At 45.6% G+C, this 22,662-nt stretch overlaps 1 protein-coding gene across 1 annotated transcript in view; it reads right to left on the bottom strand.

The window, feature by feature from the left end:
• The window catches only part of tmem38b (transmembrane protein 38B), a 56,318-nt gene that overhangs the window by 18,896 nt on the left and 14,760 nt on the right, over positions 1–22,662 (bottom strand). Inside the window, exons 2-3 of the mRNA XM_084325511.1 lie at positions 1,128–1,284; positions 178–362 (exon numbers count right to left, since the gene is read on the bottom strand). Coding sequence (XP_084181637.1) covers positions 178–362; positions 1,128–1,284 — 342 coding nt within the window. The remainder of the gene's footprint in view (positions 1–177; positions 363–1,127; positions 1,285–22,662) is intronic.

Genomic DNA, 22,662 nt, shown 5'->3' with positions numbered 1-22,662 from the left:
CGAACAGGGTAAACTAGGATTTTCTTTATCCGTCTCTCTTTTTGTTTGTCTTTTTTTATTATCTTTTATATATGTCAAATGAGCAGATATATTTTTGTTTTTATACTTTAATTCATTCATTCATTCAAAACCTAAAAGAAAAGACCCAGTTCATGTCCTTTTGAAAAGGCGACTGACCTTTAGCCCAGCCGATGGCTATCATGACCAGCAGGCTGTCCTGGTACTTGACGTGGGCGTGGAGGACTCCGCCCAACACCTTCCACGTCCGGGTCACCTCCTTCATCCCCGACAGCACTAGTCTGAGAGGCAACACAGCCGCGCAGCAATACGCCCAGTCCTGAGGACAGTAGAACACCAGGTACCTGACACACACACAGAGAGAGAGAGAGAGAGAGAGAGAGAGAGAGAGAGAGAGAGAGAGAGAGAGAGAGAGAGAGAGAGAGAGAGAGAGAGAGAGAGAGAGAGAGAGAGAGAGACACAGACACAAATGTATATCTCCTTGGTCAAATTGAATATACTGCATCTAAAATATGTGAATTGAAAATGTATTATTATATTCATATTGATGAGTCATGGAAAAGTGGTGCTTTGTTCTGGCAACTAAACGCTCAGCTATAAATCATTTAATAATTTGCATCACACACACACACACACACACACACACACACACACACACACACACACACACACACACACACACACACACACACACACACACACACACACACACACACACACACACACACACACACACACACACACACACACACACACACACACACATTTGTGCATTTGTGCATGCACAATGCATAATACACACAAAACATACACTGGATTTTATCATCTTGTATACATCCAGCTGACTGCACACAAAGAGCCACAGATAGATCAATGCGCACCAACAGTACATTCCTAGTTCCTGACAGTATCTGTTTGCTACTGATACATTCGATACATTTATCCACTAGAGGGCACTACGTATATAATCAAGGACAATATTTCCTAGTTCACCACCAGCAGAGGGCGAGAAAGACAGAAAATTGGAGATGAGGACTGTTCTAACTTTATTAGATGCATTAATGACTCTCCCCCTCTCCCTCTCCCTCTCTCTCTCCCCCCTCTCTCACCAGATGACTGACGCGATCAGAACGTTGGTCCCGTTGGACAGCGGGGCTACGAGCGGCTCGGCCAGCATGATCCCAGAAAGCACGGCTCCTCCGAAACAGAAGAGCATGGAGCTGAACCAGCAGGCAAACGGACTCCTCCGGGACACCTCTAGGGCTCCTGCAGGAGGAGAGGAGAGAGGAGAGAGGAGAGAGGAGAGAGGAGAGAGGAGAGAGGAGAGAGGAGAGGAGAGAAGAGAGAGGAGAGAGGAGAGAGGAAAGAAGAGAGAGGAGAGAGGAGAGAAGAGAGGAAAGAAGAGAGAGGAGAGAGGGGGGAGAGGGGAGAGAGGAGAGATGGGGGAGGAGAGACGAGAGACGAGAGAAGAGAGAGGAGAGAAGAGAGGAGAGATGAGAGAGGAGAGAGGGGGGAGGAGAGAGGAGGGAGGGGAGAGGAGAGAGGAGAGAAGAGAGAGGGGGGAGGAGAGGGGAGAGAGGAGGGAGAAGAGAGGAGAGGAGAGAGGAGGGAGGGGAGAGGAGAGAGGAGGGAGGAGAGGAGAGAAGAGGGAGGAGAGAGGCGAGAGGAGGGAGGGGAGAGGAGAGAGGTGGGGAGAGGAGAGGAGAGAGGAGAGAAGAGAGAGGAGAGAGGGGGAGGATAGAGGAGAAAGGAGGGAGGAGAGGAGAGAGGAGAGAAGAGAGAGGAGAGAGGGGGAGGATAGAGGAGAGAGGAGGGAGGAGAGGAGAGAGGAGGGAGGGGAGAGGTGGGGAGAGGAGAGGAGAGAGGAGAGAAGAGGAGAGGAGGGGGAGGAGATGGGGGAGAGGAAAGAGGAGGGAGGAGAGAGGAGGGAGGAGAGATGAGAGAAGAGAGGAGAGGAGAGAGGAATCTTGATCAGCAAAATCCCAATGTTTCAGTACTTCTTAAAACTTGTTTTAAGTGTTTTTTCTGAACATTTAACACTTTTAGGGATACAGAGTCTCACATTATGAGATCAGAATTGTGAGAATTGAACATTCTAATGGTGCTGTCACAATGGCTACTGAGTAGTAAAGTATAATTCTGAGAAGAAATTCCCCCAAACATTTATTTATGTACATTTACATATTTACATGACTTACAAGTTCTGTACAACAAGTCAGCAGGAAGGGTACAACTCTGGCAGCTAAGGGTAAGTAACATTGTTCGTCAAACAGTGTCAACTTGAGTGCTACAGTCTTGAGTGCATAGTAGTAAAGACATATTAGCATAGTAGGTACTAGGTAATAATATAGGCAAGGTAGATTAGTTAGTAGAAAAGTGCATACTAGTAAAAAAAAAAAAAAAAATAAGGTTAGTATTTTTTTATTTTAATCCTTTTTTTATTTATTTTTTTAGTGCGTTTTTAGTCAACGGTGGAAAATTGGCCGGGTTTCGGCTGTCCTGACTGTGGTGGGAAGTTTGTTCCACCATTGTGGAGCGAGGACCGAGAATAGCCTGCTTCTCTTTGATGACCCCCCCCAGGAGCTTAGATAAGAGTGGGTCTGAGGCAGCCGAAGATGCAGAGCGTATGGGTCTTGAGGGTGTGTAGTTAGAGACCTACACTTGTTATACGTGCTTGAATAGCTTACCTACCTAATTATTTCCAGGGGTGTAAAAAGTACCCAGAAATTATACTTAGGTGAAAGTATGGGTACCGTCTCAAAATCTTACTCAAGTAAAAGTCAGAGTATCTGGCTAAAAACACACTTGAGTAAAAGTAAAAAAGTTCCACTTTTAACACTTTGGGTGCCGGGACCCGTCTTTAGACGTCTTTGCTGGCCATGCTAAAGTTGCCGGGGGACGCTGTACGTCGTCTTTATATCAATATTTCAAAAATCTGCGATCGGATTCATAATGTCCCTCCGCTGGCCTGAGATCCACCAGCAGGACCCACTGAGCTCTCTGGCGCCATCTGGTGGCCGATCGCGCAACCGCTTAACAGGAAGCGCAGTAGAGGTTGTGCTAGATGTCCGTATTGCTTCCGGCCACTCGGGATAGGTTCCGGCACTCTAGCTCGTCACACTACATAGCGATCGATTGCCAATAACTCGATAAACAACATGATTTGGACGTATATACCATTATACAAGCTGGAGATGGACCGGGTAATAATATATCCCATAATGATAAAATTTCTACTCGACGATGATCGCCCAACGGCGCGCGGAGACTGGGGTGAGTTTCAGCGTGTAACGTTACCGTCTTCGATAATAACTGATATTATCAACATTTGACCCACATTAGATGATTGGTATAACGCTGCCCACGGAATTATAAACGCCCCCTCGCCCATCCGGTCAACATCAGATGACGTGTAGTAACTTCTAGAAGTACGTCTAGTTGGAATTTTTTATATCGCGCTGATTGCCATCAAACTGTATTTCATCATCAATATAATGCATTTGGGGCTATATATCACGTTCTGGAGAAAGCTGCAGAAAGAGATGAAAACATACTTATACATTAGACCATACTTTACTATGAATATGTGAATGAAAAAGTTTAACGTTGCTACACAATGAACAATACATATAGGACTTTGAATGGGCCCTAATAATGGCAATGTAGCAATAGAATTTAAAAAGTTATAGCCCTGCAAAGAAGGGGACTTTCTCCATAGACAAATAGCGCTGGCAATCTATGGTATATCATTAATTTAACCTTAGGCAACCAAAGTGTTAAATGTACTTAATTAAGTACTAAAGTACTAAGTAAAAGAAAAAACTTTTTTTTATTCCGGGGCAATGCAATGTTCCGTTTCGTCCTCTCCATCACTCGTACTATCGTTTGTGGCCATCTTCTGTATCTTGTCACTCTGACTGTCTACTCTTCTGATAGCAGGTGTTTAATCAAAGATCAAGATCCCTGCTTTCTAGTCCTGCACAAGGACCAATCAGCATGGGTATGGGCGGGTTAACTTTCCATTGATGGGGATTTGATTGGCTGTTTTTAAATAAAGTGCGGCCGCAGGATTAATAACGTTAACGTTAGTTCGGCCAGAGAAACAAATATACAAATTAAAATAGTTGGACCTGCGATATTTGTACTTTGTAGGTCTGCATTTTAAACGTAAGGAGTAAAAAGTATGTTATTTTTCTCTGAAATGTAATTGAGTAAAAGTACAAGTATACAAACCTAATAATACTTGAGTAAAGTACAAATTCAAGTATTGTAACAAAGTACAATTACTCAAGTACTTTACACCCTGACGTTAAAGTACGTCCACTAAAATAGCTTTATTTTGCCACTGACAAACTCAGACTGTTATAATAAGTGTCTAACAAGAATCCCTACAGAGAGAGAACTTTGTGTTTTTCTTATTCCAGTCTTTGTTGATCCAGTCCACTATTTGCGGCCTGGGGTGGGGGGGGGGGGGGGGGGGGGGGGGGTAAACTACAAATCCCCAAAACAGTACTTAAGTATTGTAACGAAGTACAATTACTCAAGTACTTTACACCCCTGAACATAGCCTACTCTACATTTTGTATTTTCTTCCTTGTATGAGACACTGCAATGAGTTCAGCTGTGCCTCCGCTTAGAGCTGAATGGGTTCCATTTGAAAACAGTAAATATTGTTGTTGTCCTCATTTAAACCTGTCTCTGCTCAAAACCCACTCCACTGACAACAGCACAGCGGGAGCTGGTGTACAAGCCAGAGAGAACTCCAATTACCACCACTGTCATCAGCAGCACTATAATCATCGTAATCATTGTCAACATCACAACAGTCATCATAACAGCTATCGCCGTCATCACCGCTTCACTAAAATTAACTAAATTAAAGTCTAGTCCAGAGAGTTACAGGAATTTGTGTGAAAGGGTCCATGTGTTTAGATAAGATAAGATAAGATATTCCTTTATTGATCCCCTTGGGGAAATGTGGGCATGATCATAGCAGCAGTGGAGGTACAGGTATGGGCAGGGTCAATAGTAGAAAGTCATAAATATAGGCAATAAAATCCAACTATAAAAATATGAGAAAAATAAATAGTGTAAACAATATAATTAACTCTGAATATAAAATTATGAGGACAAATAAACAGTGTAAACAAAAGTGCAGATAAGGGTCTGTATCCCCGTTATATTATACGTTACAATAGATATAGGCAATACAAAAATGTAATCTGAATAGGCTATACTATGAGTAAGAGCAGTTTAATGAGCAGTCACAAGGGAGTTAAAGTAAAAGCGCATTGTAAACAACGCAAACAGTAAATAATGACTTTGTGAAAGTTTCACAAGGACAATAAATGTATTCATCTTGTAAATTAGGGAACAACAGTAGAATACTTGGTTAATCATTTGAATGTAGACAAATCTAGCGTGTGAATCTGGAAAGCCTTACAAACCCACCACCTCACTGAGGGCCTCTCTGGGCAGGACATACAACATGATCTAGAGATACAATTTACTAACCCTACTTGATAAGAGCTCGTAAAAATGACGTGACGTCAACGATCCCATTGAGGAGCGGCAGTGAGGTTGAGCAACTAGTTCCACTTTAGCAGGACGAAGGAGCAGTAGATTATTATCCAGTGGAGTTTGGCCCTATGGGTGTCGGCCAGCATCAGTCTCTCATCACCGCTAGCACTGTCTAAACATTAACTAGACAAGAGTACACTGAACGTCCCAAGCAGAGAGGGAGGCCAATTGTTGTAACCTGTGCTCATGAACCTACAGTAGGCATTAGCACAGCATTATGGGAAATGTACAACCGTTTTCTCCAGTCAGACAAGTATACCAATTTCCTCTTTGTGCCTTCAGTAGAAAGCTATCCGGCTGCAAGCTAGCCTAGCTTAGCACAAATTAATGGAAGGATACGGACCAGCTAGCCTAGCTGTTGTCCCCCAAAAAAACCTCTCCGGGTTTTTTTTTTCTTTTCTTTTTTATATATGTTTTTGTAGATTTGTATTGGTTTGTAGTACTACCGGGCAGTCCGGTAGAGAGAGGGGGAGAGGAGGAAATGGGAGCCAGAGCAGGGGAAGACATTCTGCAAAGGACGCCGGGTCCGGGAGTCGAACCCGGGTCGGCCGTTTCGCGACGCAGCGCGTTACATGGTGTGCTACTAGAGCGCCCCCTCTCCGGGGGTTTTAAGCTAGGCTAGTGGTCCGTATCCGCATCCATTCATGTCCTAGGCTATAGGCTAGCTTGCAGGCAAATAGCTTGAATGCACAGAGGAAATTGGTATCCATCTTCTTGTCTGACTCTGGAGAAGATGGTATTAAGCGCATTTCCCATAATGTTGGTGTGTTCCTTCTTTAAGGCATAAGAAGGCAGAAGGAAAGGTCAGTACTGGTATATGTTGTTATAACTAGAGATGTTCCGATACCATCCCGATACCATACCATCCTTCCCGATCCGATTCCGATACCTAAGCTTTGGGTATCGGCCGATACCGATACTGATCCGATACCAGTGCATACATTTAAAAATATATATATATATATATTTATATTATATAAATTATTATTATTATTATTTTTTTTTTTACACAGCTACTGTTTTATATATACTGTTTTTTAGTAATAACTAGAAAGTAATGGTATTTATTCAACAACAGGTGATTGTATAGATTAGTATTAGTATCATTAATTGACAACTATGCTCAATGAGTTCACCCACGGAAAGGTTGTTGGGACATTGGTTCCGCACGGACGTTATACGTTGTTGCACTTCCAGAAGGCTCCGGTTCAGTTAGCTAGTAGCAGAGGCTCTGTTGTGATTTTTAATGCACAATAAATATTCAACATTCTCTTTTGAGACACCACTATGGCTGTCCGCATTATGTCATTAATTGCGTGCATGTGTGAGAGAGGTCGATCAGTGACGACACTTAGGTTAGCCAGTTAACGTGAGCTAGATGGAAAGAATGTAACGTTACTGGTGAAAAAGTGATTTACCTTGGAATACTCCTTTGCCAACTTGCTGTACTTTGCTTGCAGGTCTGCAGCCATTATTGCTATTCATAAATAGTCCCAACTTTAGCCAAGGTAACGTCAAGCTAAAACTAGCTTTTCAGCTAATGCTAATAGTTAACACCAGCAAGCAAACACATCAGAGCTCCCTGTCACACCGCTCTGTCGGGACGATGGCATTTAATGCTGTTAAAATGACAAACAGCATTGACACTTTAATTCACGGTCGATTAAAAACACGTTTGTTTTATAATGCTCACTCTCAGCAGGAGTTGTTGATCAATTACGTCATATGGGATCAGAGCATAGATTTTACGTGTACTCGCCGATACCGATACCAGCATTTTAGGCTGTATCGGAGGCATTTCCGATACTGGTATCGGTACAACTCTAGTTATAACTTAGAAGATAACCAACGTGTTGTGCAACGCTGTCCCTGGATTTCTGCCATGCTGACTACTGACAGTATTCTTGCCTCAGCCTTTGAAAAGTGAGCGCCTCACACAGCAGCATCCAAGGATCAATCACAAGCCATTAGTACAAATTATGTGTTAAATTCAGTCCGTGTATTAGCAAATTAGAATTAGAAGTCAGCCAAACTGTAATAACAAACAACAGCACATCCAATACTGTAGTATTGGGAAAATGTGTATGTGTGTGGGTGTAGAGGGGGGGGGGGGTGTTGTAGAAGGGTGGTGCAGGGTGGGTGGGTAGTTGAAGAGGATGGATGGTACAGGGGGTGAGAATGTGTGAGTGTGTCGAGGGGGGGAGGGGATGTTGTCGGTGGGTGTTTTTTTGCGGATGAATGTCTGGGTCTGAGTAGGGCGGTGGGTATGTTGATATACAGTATTGGGTCCATAGATGGTATTCCTGTGTTGATCCTGTGTGCCTTAATACTGGGATTGCACTGGTGTGTGCACTGGTGTGTACACGGGTATCTCTATACGGAGGTGTTGGTGGACACCCTAGTGTCATCCCAGGTGTATGTAATGGTGTATATCTGTGTACATCTAATGTTAGTGAGGGCATGTCTACTTTGTACACTAACTGCTTTTATTACCTTTTTATTTACCTACTGTATGTCCTATTTTATAATGTTTTATGTGTTTTATGTCCGGGACGGGTGTTGCAAATTATCTTTGGCTACAAACACTACGATACAGGCATTATCTATGTATTTGTATCCGTCCCTTTCAAATAAATCAAATCAATCAATCAATCTGGAAACAGTCATGCTCAAGAAATTACATTTATGCAAAATCGTATTTGAGAGAGTAATTGTCCAAAATGCCAAACAACTATTTAGACCCTGGGGGACCCTGATGTAAACAAGACGAAAGTCTTTCTCTGGTCTGCATCCCCTTAACAATTGTGTGTATTGAGCTGTACTGTACTGTACCCATTCTGCAATCTGTTAATAAACTTTTCAACCAATCAATCAAAACCTGTATGGAGACCTCCCAGGGCCATATGTGCACTGAACTCGGCTCAAATTTAAAACAACAATCTCCCTGCACCCCCCCCCCACGCACATACACACGCACACACACACACACAACACTAAGGGATAGTGCAATTATCTTTTATACCCCCCCTGTTTATGTTATGTCTATTATGCCTTACTCTTGTTTTTATATTTAATACTGTGTTTAGGACTGTGTTTTTATGATCTAGGACTGTGTGACGGCTAGCACCTAGGGCTGCATTTTAAATTTCGTTGTAACATTGTAACAATGACAATACAGATCATTCTATTCTATTCTACTCTATTCTATTCTACCGAGATATAAATCTGCCCAGAACAAGTCCAAGTTCCTGAATTTCACAGAGGGGATTAATAGAGGAACACTTGACTTGATGTTTGTATATGTTTGTATATACTCTCTTTTTTAGACTATTTTTGTATCACAAACAGTACTGTATTTGTAAATCTGGTATGTCATAAATGTATAGATGTAGCAGTACTGTCTATCTGTAGTCATGTATGTCATATATGTTATGATGAATTGAAAATGGGGGACCCTGATGTAAACAAGACGAAAGTCTTTCTCTGGTCTGCATCCCCTTAACAATTGTGTGTATTGAGCTGTACTGTATTGTACCCATTCTGCAATCTGTTAATAAAATGTTCAATCAATCAAACTTGAAGTTTAATACAACTGGAAAATGTTGATATGTTTTGGCGTAGCTGCATTCAGACCGAATAGCACTGAAAAAAAACACAGGAAGAACTTTAATCTCATAATTTACAGACACTAGCAGTCATTATGTCCTTCCTGGATTATCTACCCAGTGCTCATATCTAGACTGTTACCAAATCCTACCAAGTACACCATTAACCCAATGCTAGCCAAACTAATACTATCTAATCTAACTGCAGTAGTAGCCTATAGGGCAGGCTATATAAGTGGTATCCAGGCACATGGTCAATCCAAGGACAGTCAAGTTAATGTTCATGCAGGACCAGTCCAGTAATCTGAGGGGATTAAAGGCAGATTATAGACCAGGAGAGACAGGCAGACCAGGGGCACTAATTCTGTAGATCTGTTTACCTCCGGTTAGAGGTAAAACACTTGCATCCAGAAATGATTTGTATATATCCATTCCAATCTTACATTTTGCAGACGGGTTTGATTCAATTAAATCAATTTCAATGCTTCAAGTGTGACATTATGTATGCGAATGTGACAGGTGACAGGCCAGTAGACAATAGGCTAATACTTTAATGTACATGCAATTAAAACTTGCATTAGGTTTCATACAGATAAATACCCCAACTGTACTGGAGCACACAGATCATCTTTAGAAACATATTTAACCATTTCACTGCCACACTACCAAAGGGTTAACCCTTTAACTGCGACAACACATAATGTTAACCCTTTCACTGCCACACGACAAAGGGTTGACCCTTTCACCTATATACACCTCAATATCCTAATGTATCAACACACCAGAGGGCACCTACCTAGTATAAGATATACACCTCAATATCCTAATGTATCAACACACCAGAGGGCACCTACCTAGTATATACCTCAATATCCTAATAGTAAGGGCATTTTATCAGATATTTGACCGATCTGCAAACTAAATCCTTACCAATCAATTTCTTCACTAATGTGTTTGTAAAGATGTGTAGTAAGATGTATTAAAAAGTTGAAGTTCAAATCCTGTATGTTTTTTTCGTAACAACTGCTCAAAGTTGAGGTACTGAATACCGATTTTCGAAAAATCTAAAATTTTCTGTTTGGCCTTGGGTAACTTGTGAGGGGTCAAACTAGGGTTTTTTCATGATTCTGAGTTGATTGCAATAATTTATTTTTCACTAAAATCATTCATTTGTGGAAAACGGCCACGCCCACCTTGCCCGCTCTGCCCCACCCCCCCACAATGCCTTTCCACTGCTAGCATAAAAATGTTTGATTATTTTACTATTTGCCCTTTTAGGACTTATTGTTTAGTGGTAATTGCTAGTTGGTTGGCATTCAGAGTGAGGACGTTTAGAGTTAACATGCTGAAGCCATTTGCAACCTTCATTTGATCATGGACAGACTTTTTTTACGCCTGATGTTGTGAAGGATCAGATTAAACCGAATATATGTATTTATTTATATATATATATTTAAATAGTATTTGTATATCGTTTTGATATCCCCTGTATATTCCTTGTACAATATGCACTGAATATCCCTTTAGTCTACTAAACAGCCCATAATAGTTTCATTCTACCATTGGACGAGAACCTGGCGCCAGGTTGCCATACCCCTAGGTTCAAGTTCAATCGTGCCGCCCAACATGTCGTGGCAAGCCCCGGTTCCGCGTAGGAATACGTCTGGCGAAATACGAATGGTACTATTTGTTCATAGCGCATATATATATGGCGCAAGTAAAGTAGAACTTTCTTTTAGTCCAGTTCTTTACCCTCCAACAGAGTGACAGACGCGAAGCCTCACCCACGACGCACGTGTGGTGTAGTAAGGCCTACTTGGCCTCAGAATAGGCATTGAGATATCGTGTGGATTAATAGTTGAATAGTCATAGTTTGGCACTATACCGTCGAGTTGGACGTAGTTCTATTAAGCTAATAATAGTCTATTTATGTATGGTGCATCGTTCGGATAGAGTTATAAAGTTATCAGTACCCCCATCGTTCCTGATGTTATCTGGACGCTTAACCAGGCTGGGCAGACCCCTAGTGGTGCTTGCATCCGAGGAGCTCCGGGCCAGGGCGACTGGACCTGTATATTGGATTACTCTACCCGGACGACGGCGAGCCTTCCACGGCTTGGATTATGCTTTGGGTGCTTTGATTATTCCATGGATAACGGCCAACACTGCGGAGTGTTGGAACTACCCCCCGGAGAGGACTCCAGGTGAGACGGCGCTCTACACCAGTGAGGTCGCCTCACGTCTCTCCGTTGTGGACCGGCAGCTACCGTCCACCAGAGGGTCCAGCTGTATTCGTCTGCGGACCGAGGTTCTGTGGGCACCGTGTTCAAGACTTTGAATTCTCCCAAGAAATCGTCTGCCAGATGGGATACCGCCAGCGGCTTCTCTAACCCCCCCCTCCTACTGTCTTACAACCAGCGGGACCCCCCCCCCCCTTAGTGTATCCAGCTATAATCATTTAAGTACCATCGCTATAGTTTCCTAAATATCCAGGTTGTATACTTACTCCCTGCGTAACCAGAGATTGGACATTCAATGTTGATTTACCTACGAATACTCATTTGCCATACAAGTGCATATTTCAAATCATAAGTGTAAACAAGTGAACGTTGTATATACCTTTTGCTATATTAAATATTCGATTTGTACATTTGTGTGGACTTCGTTTCATCAGGTGGGAAAGTGTTCATCATACTTATATCATGTACTGGATGGCCAGAAGTTAAAGTACAAGAGGTAGTGGTATTAAATACCATATCTAACAATACAGTCAGGGAATTGTACCCCTCAGTTACAATTGGTCCTTCGAGCCGGAGGGTAACTAGTGTAATATTAATATAGTGTTATTAATATTGAAATGGCCTATGATGAACACTCCACGAAACGGTCCTCCTAACCTAGAACGCCCGCGGCGCAGACGACAGACACCTCAGTACTTAGAGGCTTACGCTGTCAGTCAACTACCTAGCCTTCGACAAACGGTAAACGCGGTAAAAGTAGAAAGTAAAATTATGTCTGACCTTAACGACCAGGTTTCCCCGACCACAGAGGCCCTAGTAGGTCCTAATGTAACTGACCCAGCTCACGGTGGGGACCAGGAGGGAGCTGACATGCCTTCACCCCCCGCCACTACCGAAGAAGTAGTCCCCGACCACCCCCGGGAGGAAGACAACCCTACAGAGAGAGAACTCTGCACGGAAGAAGAGGAGGAGAGCGCCGAGGAAATAGAGCTCCAGGACTCCCCAACGAGTACACCCAGGAGCGGCTCACCCAGGAGCGGCTCACCTCCACAACCGCCTTCCCCCAGCGAAGCGGAGAGGATGCTACAACAGGCGTTCCTCGTCAGCCTGACAGCCTCTACCGAACGCGATCGACTTCAGGGTGAACGCGATCGTCTCCAAGCACAGGCGCTCAGCGAAAGAGAACGCCTCCAAGCGCAGCAACGGAGCGAAGAAGAGCGCACACGCCTGGAGATGAGACGCCTTCAGACGGAAATTAATATGGTAAGAGACCGGGCCGCAGCAGAGCGCGCCGCCGCCGCAGCAGAGCGCGCCGCCGCCGAAGCCCAGCGCGCCGCTGACGGTGCCCAAAGACAAGCAGAGCGCGCCGCCGCCGAAGCCCAGCGCGTCGCTGACTATGCCCAAAGACAAGCAGAGCGCGCCGCCGCCGAAGCCCAGCGCGCCGCTGACTATGCCCAAAGAGAAGCAGAGCGCAACACAGATCTCATCCAGCGCCAAGCCGAGCGCGACAGACTACAAGCCGAGCGCGACAAGTTACGGGCGCGGCTAATGAAGCGGCTGATGATCCCCAGGGCAACACCCTCCCCCTCCGCCAGGGGTTCAAGGAACTCGTCGAGACAACAGTCAAGGGCAGCGCCTCCTAACCGAGCAAGCGACCCTGAACTTGACCAACAGACAAAGCCTATACCCCCCGCAGACCCCCTTCCCAGACCGGTCCAAGCGAGACCCAGCTACAAGGAAGGAGCGGCATACACTGCGGAGAAGCTAAATAAACGACTACAGGATCAGGAAGACCTGATAGAGGAAGAAGAGGGAGAGGAGGAGAACCAAGCCCGACGACAGCACAGTACTCCACCGGACCAGGAGGTCCAGTACAGCCCAGGCTATACCCCCGCGGCGCTGCGCTACAGACCCCCGACTCTATTCACGGGTGAGCACGACGCACGACCAGCCCCGAGGAATAGCACCTGGACCAGCGGGCCATGGTACCCTGCCGGTACCAGCCCACAGAGAGGCGCAAGAGGAGACTCGCCTAGGAGGCCTCTCCCCCAACGCTCGCCGATGTATCAGCCATCCACGGCGTCATACATTGCGACACCGACCACCAGACGGAGTGTGTACAGAACACTCGCCAGACAATATGACCCGTTGGGATGTATTCTACCTTACACCACCAGGGCAAAGATGATTGTACGAGCACTATGGGACAAGGACCAGGGCTGGGACGACCCAATACCCGCACACCTTGCCTCAACATGGAGAGAGTGGGAGACGGAACTCCGCTCACTCCCAGGCGTCAATATACGCCGCAGCTACTTCCCATCCACAGTGAGGCCAGAGACATGCAAGATTGATCTACACGTCTTCAGCGACGCCTCCGAAGTAGCCTATGGATCGGTGGCCTACTTGCGTGCCCAAGAGAAGGAAGGAAAGATACACACTGCTTTCATCCTGGCCCGCTCAAGAATAGCCCCACGTAAGCAACAATCTATCCCACGTCTAGAGCTCTGCGCAGCCCTAGCAGGAGCGCATCTAGCCACGTTAATCCAACGTGAACTCACCATTCCGGTGCACAGAACAATCTTGTGGTCAGACTCCACGACAGTACTCACATGGATCAAGTCTGATTCATGCAGATACAAAGTCTTCGTGGGAGTCAGAGTCACCGAGATTCAAGAGTTAACAGAAGCAGCGAGCTGGCGGTATGTGGACACCAAACACAACCCAGCTGACGTCATCACCCGGGGAATGTCTCTGGATGACCTAACCCGTCGCAACATCTACAGTGACGGACCAGAATTCCTCAAGCTCCCGGAAGGAGAGTGGCCTACGCCCACCCCACGGGAAGCAAGTAACGAGGAGGCTGAGAACAAGAAACCTATGTTCTGTGGACTGAGCACAGTCGCCTCCACAGACCCCAACATAGATGACTGCATTACCCTAGAGAGTGCGCAGCAAAGAACATTCCTGCGGCACCACCCAGAGATTCAGTCCACCACTGACATGTCAGCAGCCGACTACGAAGAAGCAGAACTTCTTCTACTACAACGAGCCCAGAGAGACTCGTTCCCCGATGAGCTAGACTGTCTACAGGGAGGAAACCCCGTCCCATCAGACAGCAGACTGCTCCACCTGGCACCAGAGAGTGACGCCCATAATCTCATCAGAGTGGGTGGTCGCCTGCGGAGAGCCCCCGATCTACCGGATGATATTAAGTACCCGATCGTCTTGAACAGCCGACACAAGGTCACAGAGCTGATCATAAAGAAATACGACGAGGATGTACACCACGCAGGAGCAGAGAGAGTCTTCGCGGATATCAGACGTCGTTATTGGATACTGCAAGGGAGAGAAGCAGTGCGGCGCTTCCAGCGAACCTGTCTAGACTGCCGTAAGTGGCGCGCGCAGCCCAGCATACCACGGATGGCTGACTTACCCCCCTGTCGCCTCCGACTCGGCGACAAGCCATTCCACTCCACAGGCATGGACTGCTTTGGCCCGTTGTATATAAAGAGAGGAAGAGGAACCGAGAAGCGGTGGGGTATTGTATTCAAATGCATGACCACCAGAGCGATACATATCGAGCTCCTTCCGACCATGAGCACAGACTCATTCCTTATGGCCTTCCGAAGATTCACATCACGGAAAGGAAAACCGTCTACATTGTTGTCTGATCACGGGACAAACTTCAAAGGCGGAGAAAGAGAGCTGAGAGAGAGCTTCCAAGCTATGGGCCCAGAACTTAAGACCCACCTCGCTCCATCCCAGATTGACTTCCAGTTTAATCCCCCGAACGCACCCCACTTCGGTGGAACCTGGGAACGAGAAGTACGTTCTATAAAGACAACCCTGTACGCCGTGCTTGGGGCCCAGACTGTGGCGGAGGAAGTCCTAATGACAGTCCTCACGGAGATCGAGGGAGTATTGAACTCAAAGCCCCTCGGTTACGTCTCCAGTGATGTAGCCGATGTCGACCCAGTCACCCCCAACACACTCTAATGGGGCGGCTGGACCCCGCGCTACCCCAGACAATGTACAGGCCTGAAGAAGCGAACGGCCGAAGAATGTGGAGGTACAGTCAAGTACTAGCTGACAAGTTTTGGAGCAGCTTCCTACTCCACTACCTACCGTCTCTACAGACCCGCCAGAAGTGGGTAAAAGAGAGAGACAATTTGACAGAAGGAACAGTCGTCATGATTATCGACCAGTCACTACCCAGAGCTATGTGGCCGGCTGGCCGCGTAAGCAAGGTGATCACCGGTGCCGATGGCAAGGTCCGAGCAGCTGAAGTACTCGTCCAAGGGCGCACTTACACACGACCCGTGGCGAGGCTCATAGAACTGCCCCGACTCCCAGATACTATCGATGATGACCATGACCCCAGGACTTTGTGAGTTGACTGACCCTTACAGCGGACCTTGAGTGGTAGACAGTGCGGTTAATCTGTCTCTGCTTAGCTAATTAGGTGGGACTAATTAGGGGGCGGCTGTTGTGAAGGATCAGATTAAACCGAATATATGTATTTATTTATATATATATATTTAAATAGTATTTGTATATCGTTTTGATATCCCCTGTATATTCCTTGTACAATATGCACTGAATATCCCTTTAGTCTACTAAACAGCCCATAATAGTTTCATTCTACCATTGGACGAGAACCTGGCGCCAGGTTGCCATACCCCTAGGTTCAAGTTCAATCGTGCCGCCCAACATGTCGTGGCAAGCTCCGGTTCCGCGTAGGAATCCGTCTGGCGAAATACGAATGGTACTATTTGTTCATAGCGCATATATATATGGCGCAAGTAAAGTAGAACTTTCTTTTAGTCCAGTTCTTTACCCTCCAACAGAGTGACAGACGCGAAGCCTCACCCACGACGCACGTGTGGTGTAGTAAGGCCTACTTGGCCTCAGAATAGGCATTGAGATATCGTGTGGATTAATAGTTGAATAGTCATAGTTTGGCACTATACCGTCGAGTTGGACGTAGTTCTATTAAGCTAATAATAGTCTATTTATGTATGGTGCATCGTTCGGATAGAGTTATAAAGTTATCAGTACCCCCATCGTTCCTGACGTTATCTGGACGCTTAACCAGGCTGGGCAGACCCCTAGTGGTGCTTGCATCCGAGGAGCTCCGGGCCAGGGCGACTGGACCTGTATATTGGATTACTCTACCCGGACGACGGCGAGCCTTCCACGGCATGGATTATGCTTTGGGTGCTTTGATTATTCCATGGATAACGGCCAACACTGCGGAGTGTTGGAACTACCCCCCGGAGAGGACTCCAGGTGAGACGGCGCTCTACACCAGTGAGGTCGCCTCACGTCTCTCCGTTGTGGACCGGCAGCTACCGTCCACCAGAGGGTCCAGCTGTATTCGTCTGCGTACCGAGGTTCTGTGGGCACCGTGTTCAAGACTTTGAATTCTCCCAAGAAATCGTCGGCCAGATGGGATACCGCCAGCGGCTTCTCTAACCCCCCCCTCCTACTGTCTTACAACCAGCGGGACCCCCCCCCCCCCCCCTTAGTGTATCCAGCTATAATCATTTAAGTACCATCGCTATAGTTTCCTAAATATCCAGGTTGTATACTTGCTCCCTGCGTAACCAGAGATTGGACATTCAATGTTGATTTACCTACGAATACTCATTTGCCATACAAGTGCATATTTCAAATCATAAGTGTAAACAAGTGAACGTTGTATATACCTTTTGCTATATTAAATATTCGATTTGTACATTTGTGTGGACTTCGTTTCATCAGGTGGGAAAGTGTTCATCATACTTATATCATGTACTGGATGGCCAGAAGTTAAAGTACAAGAGGTAGTGGTATTAAATACCATATCTAACAATACAGTCAGGGAATTGTACCCCTCAGTTACACCTGATATGTAAGTACCGGTAGTATCTAAATTTTTTACTTGGAATATTTCATGTCACTACTCCGGGCGATACACTCTGGGCAGCAGGGTGGCTGATCAAAGCCCAGGATCCTGAGTTCCCAGACTCCAACTGGAATGGCTGGATGAAGAGTATCCATGCAGATGATGTCAAGCAGCGCACACAACTTCCTCCCAATCATTGAAGGTGACCCTAATGACCTCAACACCATCTTCACCACTCTCAATGAGTGCACGCGGCTCTCTGCAGACGGAGTCACTATAGTGACATTCGATCTTCCGATCTGACTGAAGGCTGTGGACATCATAAAACAGACAAATCTACCTATCATTCAGAGGTTGGGTGGATTTCACCTGCTGAAGTCCTACCTTGGATCCATTGGAAACATCATGGAGGATTCTGGACTACTGGAGCTGATCCAGCTGATCTATTCAGGGAGTACGACAGCCAACCACATCTTGGATGGAGGATGTTTTGACAAGGCAATCCGTGCTCAACTCCTCATCGATGCAGCCATCTATCAGCACATCATGAAACATGCCTTCACCGAGGAGGAACTTGGTGAAATGAGGACTTTCATGGAGAAGGTAGCTGATGGGAAGATGGGAGCCAGACACACTGTTTGAACAGCGGTTTGAAGAAACCTTGCTGAAGGAGGAAGAACGCCTGCTCTCTGGGTGCAGTACCACTACATGGTAGATGTGATCAAGGTCTTCATCAGAACTGAGCGGCTTGCAGATCACAACAACCACCTGTGCTGCATTGTTAGCAGGATGCTGGACATCTTTGCGGCTGCAGGGCATCAGCAATATGCCAAGGGTGCACGGCTGTACTGTCAACTGAAGCAACTCGAAACTTTGCCTGCTTACAAGGAGACATTTGAAAGTTTCACTGCCCTTGGAAACCACGTTGTCTGTTACTCCAGCCATGATTGGTCTGGCACCTGGTGTGACATCTGTATCGAGCAGACATTGATGAAGGCAGCCAAGTCAGAAGGTGGACTGAGCAGAGGGAGGATGAGACACAGTGATTCTGGTCACAAGTGCTGGGTGCTCACCCTCAGTCACTTCTCCAATGTCAACCAGCGCATGGACGAAAGTGTCAAGAAACATGCTCCGCTCCACAGAGACCTTGGCAAAACACAGATGAAGAGAGATGCTGAAGCAATTGAACTTGCCATCCAATGGTTTGAGGAGAACAACCCATTCGACCCCGATCGAGACAAGGAGTTGCTTGTGTCTTTCTCAACAGGATTCAGGAGCACAAGAGATCACCCAGCCGCCGCTCTCAGAAGATCATTGTGGTCTTTGACTACAGCCGATCACCAAAAGATCATGACCACATCCGGTGCACTAAGAAGTCATGCTGTGATCTCCAGATTCAACCGGATATGATAGACTGGACAAGAGCAACGTTTCTGGACAACACCAATAACAAGAGTGAGATAATCCACCTCCTCTCTTCAACATTCAGAAAACATAACATCACAGTGGAGCAGTGTGACAATGATGCTGACACTTCGATTGTGAGAGAGGCATTGGCCACTGCTACATATGACAGTTGAGGTTAGTAGCATTTGTGTAGGTAGCCTATTTTATTTTTATAAACTGCAATCACTTTGGAAACAAAAGTATTCACTCTCGAGTATTCAAACTTGAATAGTTGTATCTGGTTTTGTATAGTGCAACACGCTTTGCATATCTTGTTCTATTTTCAGGTGCGGGCAGAAGATGCCGATGTGCTGGTGATGCTAGTACACCATATTCCAAGCACCAACCATCCACTCTTCTTCACAACATCAAAGGGCTCTCTTATGATGTCAGAAGGATCCGCGAAGCTCTCTCTGAAAGAAAGAGATGCTACCTGCTCTTTTGTCACACCTTCACTAGTTGTGATATGGTGTCTGCAATAGCTGGCCATGGGAAAACAACCTTATAAGGTAATAATAATGTATTATTTTTTCTATTTCACTTTATATTTGAAACAAATCTCAAAGTGCATTTTCTTTGCAGGTTCTGTGCAGGGGACATTGATGAACACATGGATATCTTCCTTGACACACAAGCTACTAAGGATGCAGTGATACAGGCTGGTACTACCATCTTCCAATACATTTAGCATGCACCAGGTATTGCTTTGGGTGAAATTAGACACAACATGTTCTCACGGAAGGCAGCGGCAGGGCTGATCAAACCAGAAACTCTACCTCCAACAGAGGGTGCAGCTGCACAGCATTCTCTCTGTGCCTATCTCCAAACCCAGGACTGGATCCTTCTGCAGAGTATGTCTCTGAACCCCAGTGACTATGGATGAACATTAGGTGTACATGGCTATGAGCCAGTCCCAACACTAGACCCCATGGCTCCTGAAGAGCTACTGCAGTTCACAAGCTGCAACTGTAACAGAGATTGCAGCAACCGGCGGTGCAGCTGCAAGAGGAATGGCATTAAGTGCATCTCAGCATGTGGAGTCTGTAAAGGAATTTCATGCAAAAATTGTGGTCATGATGGTGGTGAGTCTGGAGAAGACTCAGAGATTGACTCCTGAAGTGATTAGCACTTGTAACTACAAATAAAGCTACTTTCTAATTTAAATATAAGAGTGGGCGTGACCTTTTTTCAACCAAGGAATGATTTTAGTGAAAAATACATGATTGCAATAAACTCAGAATCATGAAAAAACCCTAGTTTGACCCCTCACAAGTTACTCAAGGCCAAACAGAACATTTTAGATTTTTCGAAAATCGGTATTTGGTACCTCAACTTTGAGCAGTTATTACGAAAAAACATACAGGATTTGAACTTCAACTTTTTAATACATCTTACTACACACCTTTACAAACACATTAGTGAAGACATTGATTGGTAAGGATTTAGTTTGCAGATTTTCATATGTTTCCCTTACTATAAAGGCCTCTACATGCTACAGCAACTTCAAAGCAACTGCACCACAACATCGACAAAGCAACGGTGTTGCAGACAGTCTGCCTTTATGCTTCTGCAACATCGACGCACAGCCTATGTAACATTGTACCCCGGATGTAGCTAGGTTCCCTAGATAGATGAAATTTCCCTTCTCAACCAACCCATTGATAACAAGCAGAAAAATAAGCATAATTTTTACTTCCGGGCGGGGGGTTTCAAAATAAAAGAGCGACGTCTAAAGGCACCGTAAATACGTTTATTTTTTACAATATCTAACGTTACACGAACCTAAACTAATCTAAAGTTAGTTTAGGTTTGTGTTAACGTTAGATAATGTACAAAATAAACGTATTTCCGGTGCTTTTAGACGTCGCTCTTTTATTTTAAAATCCCCCGACCGGAAGTATTATAGTGTCTGTTGCTAGCAGCTTAACTTTTGTCGGCCGGTTCCAACTTCTGTGCTTTTTCGAGCTAACCTAACGTCATTAGTTTCCAATGGAGAGGAGAGAAAGACCTCGGCTCACATGCAGCTCAAACTACCTGTTGGAATAAATTAATTGATTGATGTTTAACTTGTCCCTGTGTGTGTCCAGTCATTTCGACTAGAAAACGTTGTATTTAACGTTACCTCAGGATACCATTGTATTTAGTTAGTTAGCTATGTAGCTAATGTGGATAGCAAGTTCAAGTTTCAAGTTTCTTTAATAGTTGTCATACAGAAGTACAGAATACTTTCATACAAAATGCTTCTTACTGTTACGCTCCAGAGACTGTGCTAGACAAGATAGTATCAAATAACATAGTATAGCATGTAAATTAGAAGTAGAAAATGAGGTCACAGTGTTCAGTATAGACATATGTACAATGTTCGATGCAGAATAGACGTAACTGAGTTACCATATAATATACAATACTATGCAGTGTACTAATGTACAATATTATATAGTGCAAAGCAGAAATGCAGAAATGGGATGAGGTACAATTTAGGTACAATTTACAGTAAGGTGTACGAGTTGTAGTGCAATCCTTCATCAATAAATATAAAGTGTGGGGAGTGGGTGCTACAGTGTGTTTGTTTAAAGTGAGTGTGTGCTATAAAGTGTGGGGAGTGGGTGCTACAGTGTGTTTGTTTAAAGTGAGTGTGTGCGTGTGGATGTGTGTGCTATGTGCGTTTGATGGTTGTTGTTGTGTAGTGTTCATTGTTCGTTAAGCAGCCTGATGGCCTGGGGATAGAAGCTTCTTCTGAGTCTTTTTGTGCTCGCCTTGAGACTCCGGTATCGCTTGCCTGACCGCAGCAGTTCAAAGAGGCAGTTGTTCGGGTGGCTCGAGTCCTTAATAATTCTCTTAGCCTTCCCCCTGCACCGCTTGTTGTAAATGTTCTGGAGGGTGGGGAGCCCCCCTCCGATTGTGCGTTCGGCTGAACGTGTCACTCTTTGTAGTCTGCTTCGGTCTTGTGCAGTGCTATTCCCAAACCAGGAGGTGATGTTGCCAGTCAGGATGCTCTCTATTGTACATGAGTAGAAGTTCTTAAGGATCTTCTGACTGACTTGGAACTTCCTTAGGCGCCTGAGGAAGTAGAGGCGTTGTCGTGCCTTCTTCACAACACTGTCAATGTGTGTGGTCCATGTCAAGTCCTCGGATATGTAGGCTCTGAGGTACTTAAAGCTGTTGACTCTCTCAACCGGTGCCCCGTCGATGCTGAGGGGGCTGTAGTCCTTGACCCCCAACCTCCTGAAGTCCACAATCATCTCCTTTGTTTTGCTGACGTTCAGGGAGAGGCTGTTTTCCTGGCACCATCCCGCCAGGACCTTGACCTCTTCCAGGTAGGCCCTCTCGTCGTTGGCAGAGATCAGGCCCACCACCACTGTGTCGTCGGCAAATTTGATGATTGTGTTGCTACTCCGCTGAGCCACACAGTCGTGTGTGTACAGGGAGTAGAGGAGGGGACTCAGAACACAGCCCTGGGGGGCCCCTATGTTGAGGGTGATGGATGAGGAGGTGCAGTTGCCTGCTCTCACCACCTGGGGTCTGCCCGTCAGGAAGTCCAAGACCCACTGGCAGAGGTCATAGTTCAAGCCCAGGTCCCTGAGCTTGGCTATGAGTTTGGAGGGGACTATGGTATTGAATGCCGAGCTGTAGTCGATGAATAGCATTCTCACATAGTTCCCCTTCCTCTTGTCCAGGTGTGATGCTGCTGTGTGCAGCACATGGGCTATGGCGTCCTCCGTGGACCTGTTGGGGCGGTATGCAAATTGCAGGGGGTCCATGTTGATGGGGAGGGAGGAGCAGATGTAGCCCTTTACTAGCTTCTCAAAGCACTTCATGGCTATGGAGGTGAGAGCTACAGGGCGGTAGTCGTTGAGGCAAGCAGGCTTGGATTTTTTGGATA

Source organism: Notolepis coatsorum (assembly GCF_963971535.1).
Source record: "Notolepis coatsorum genome assembly, chromosome: 11".
In the NCBI taxonomy this organism is placed as follows: Eukaryota; Metazoa; Chordata; class Actinopteri; order Aulopiformes; family Paralepididae; genus Notolepis; species Notolepis coatsorum.
This window is presented reverse-complemented; position numbering and strand designations above follow the sequence as displayed.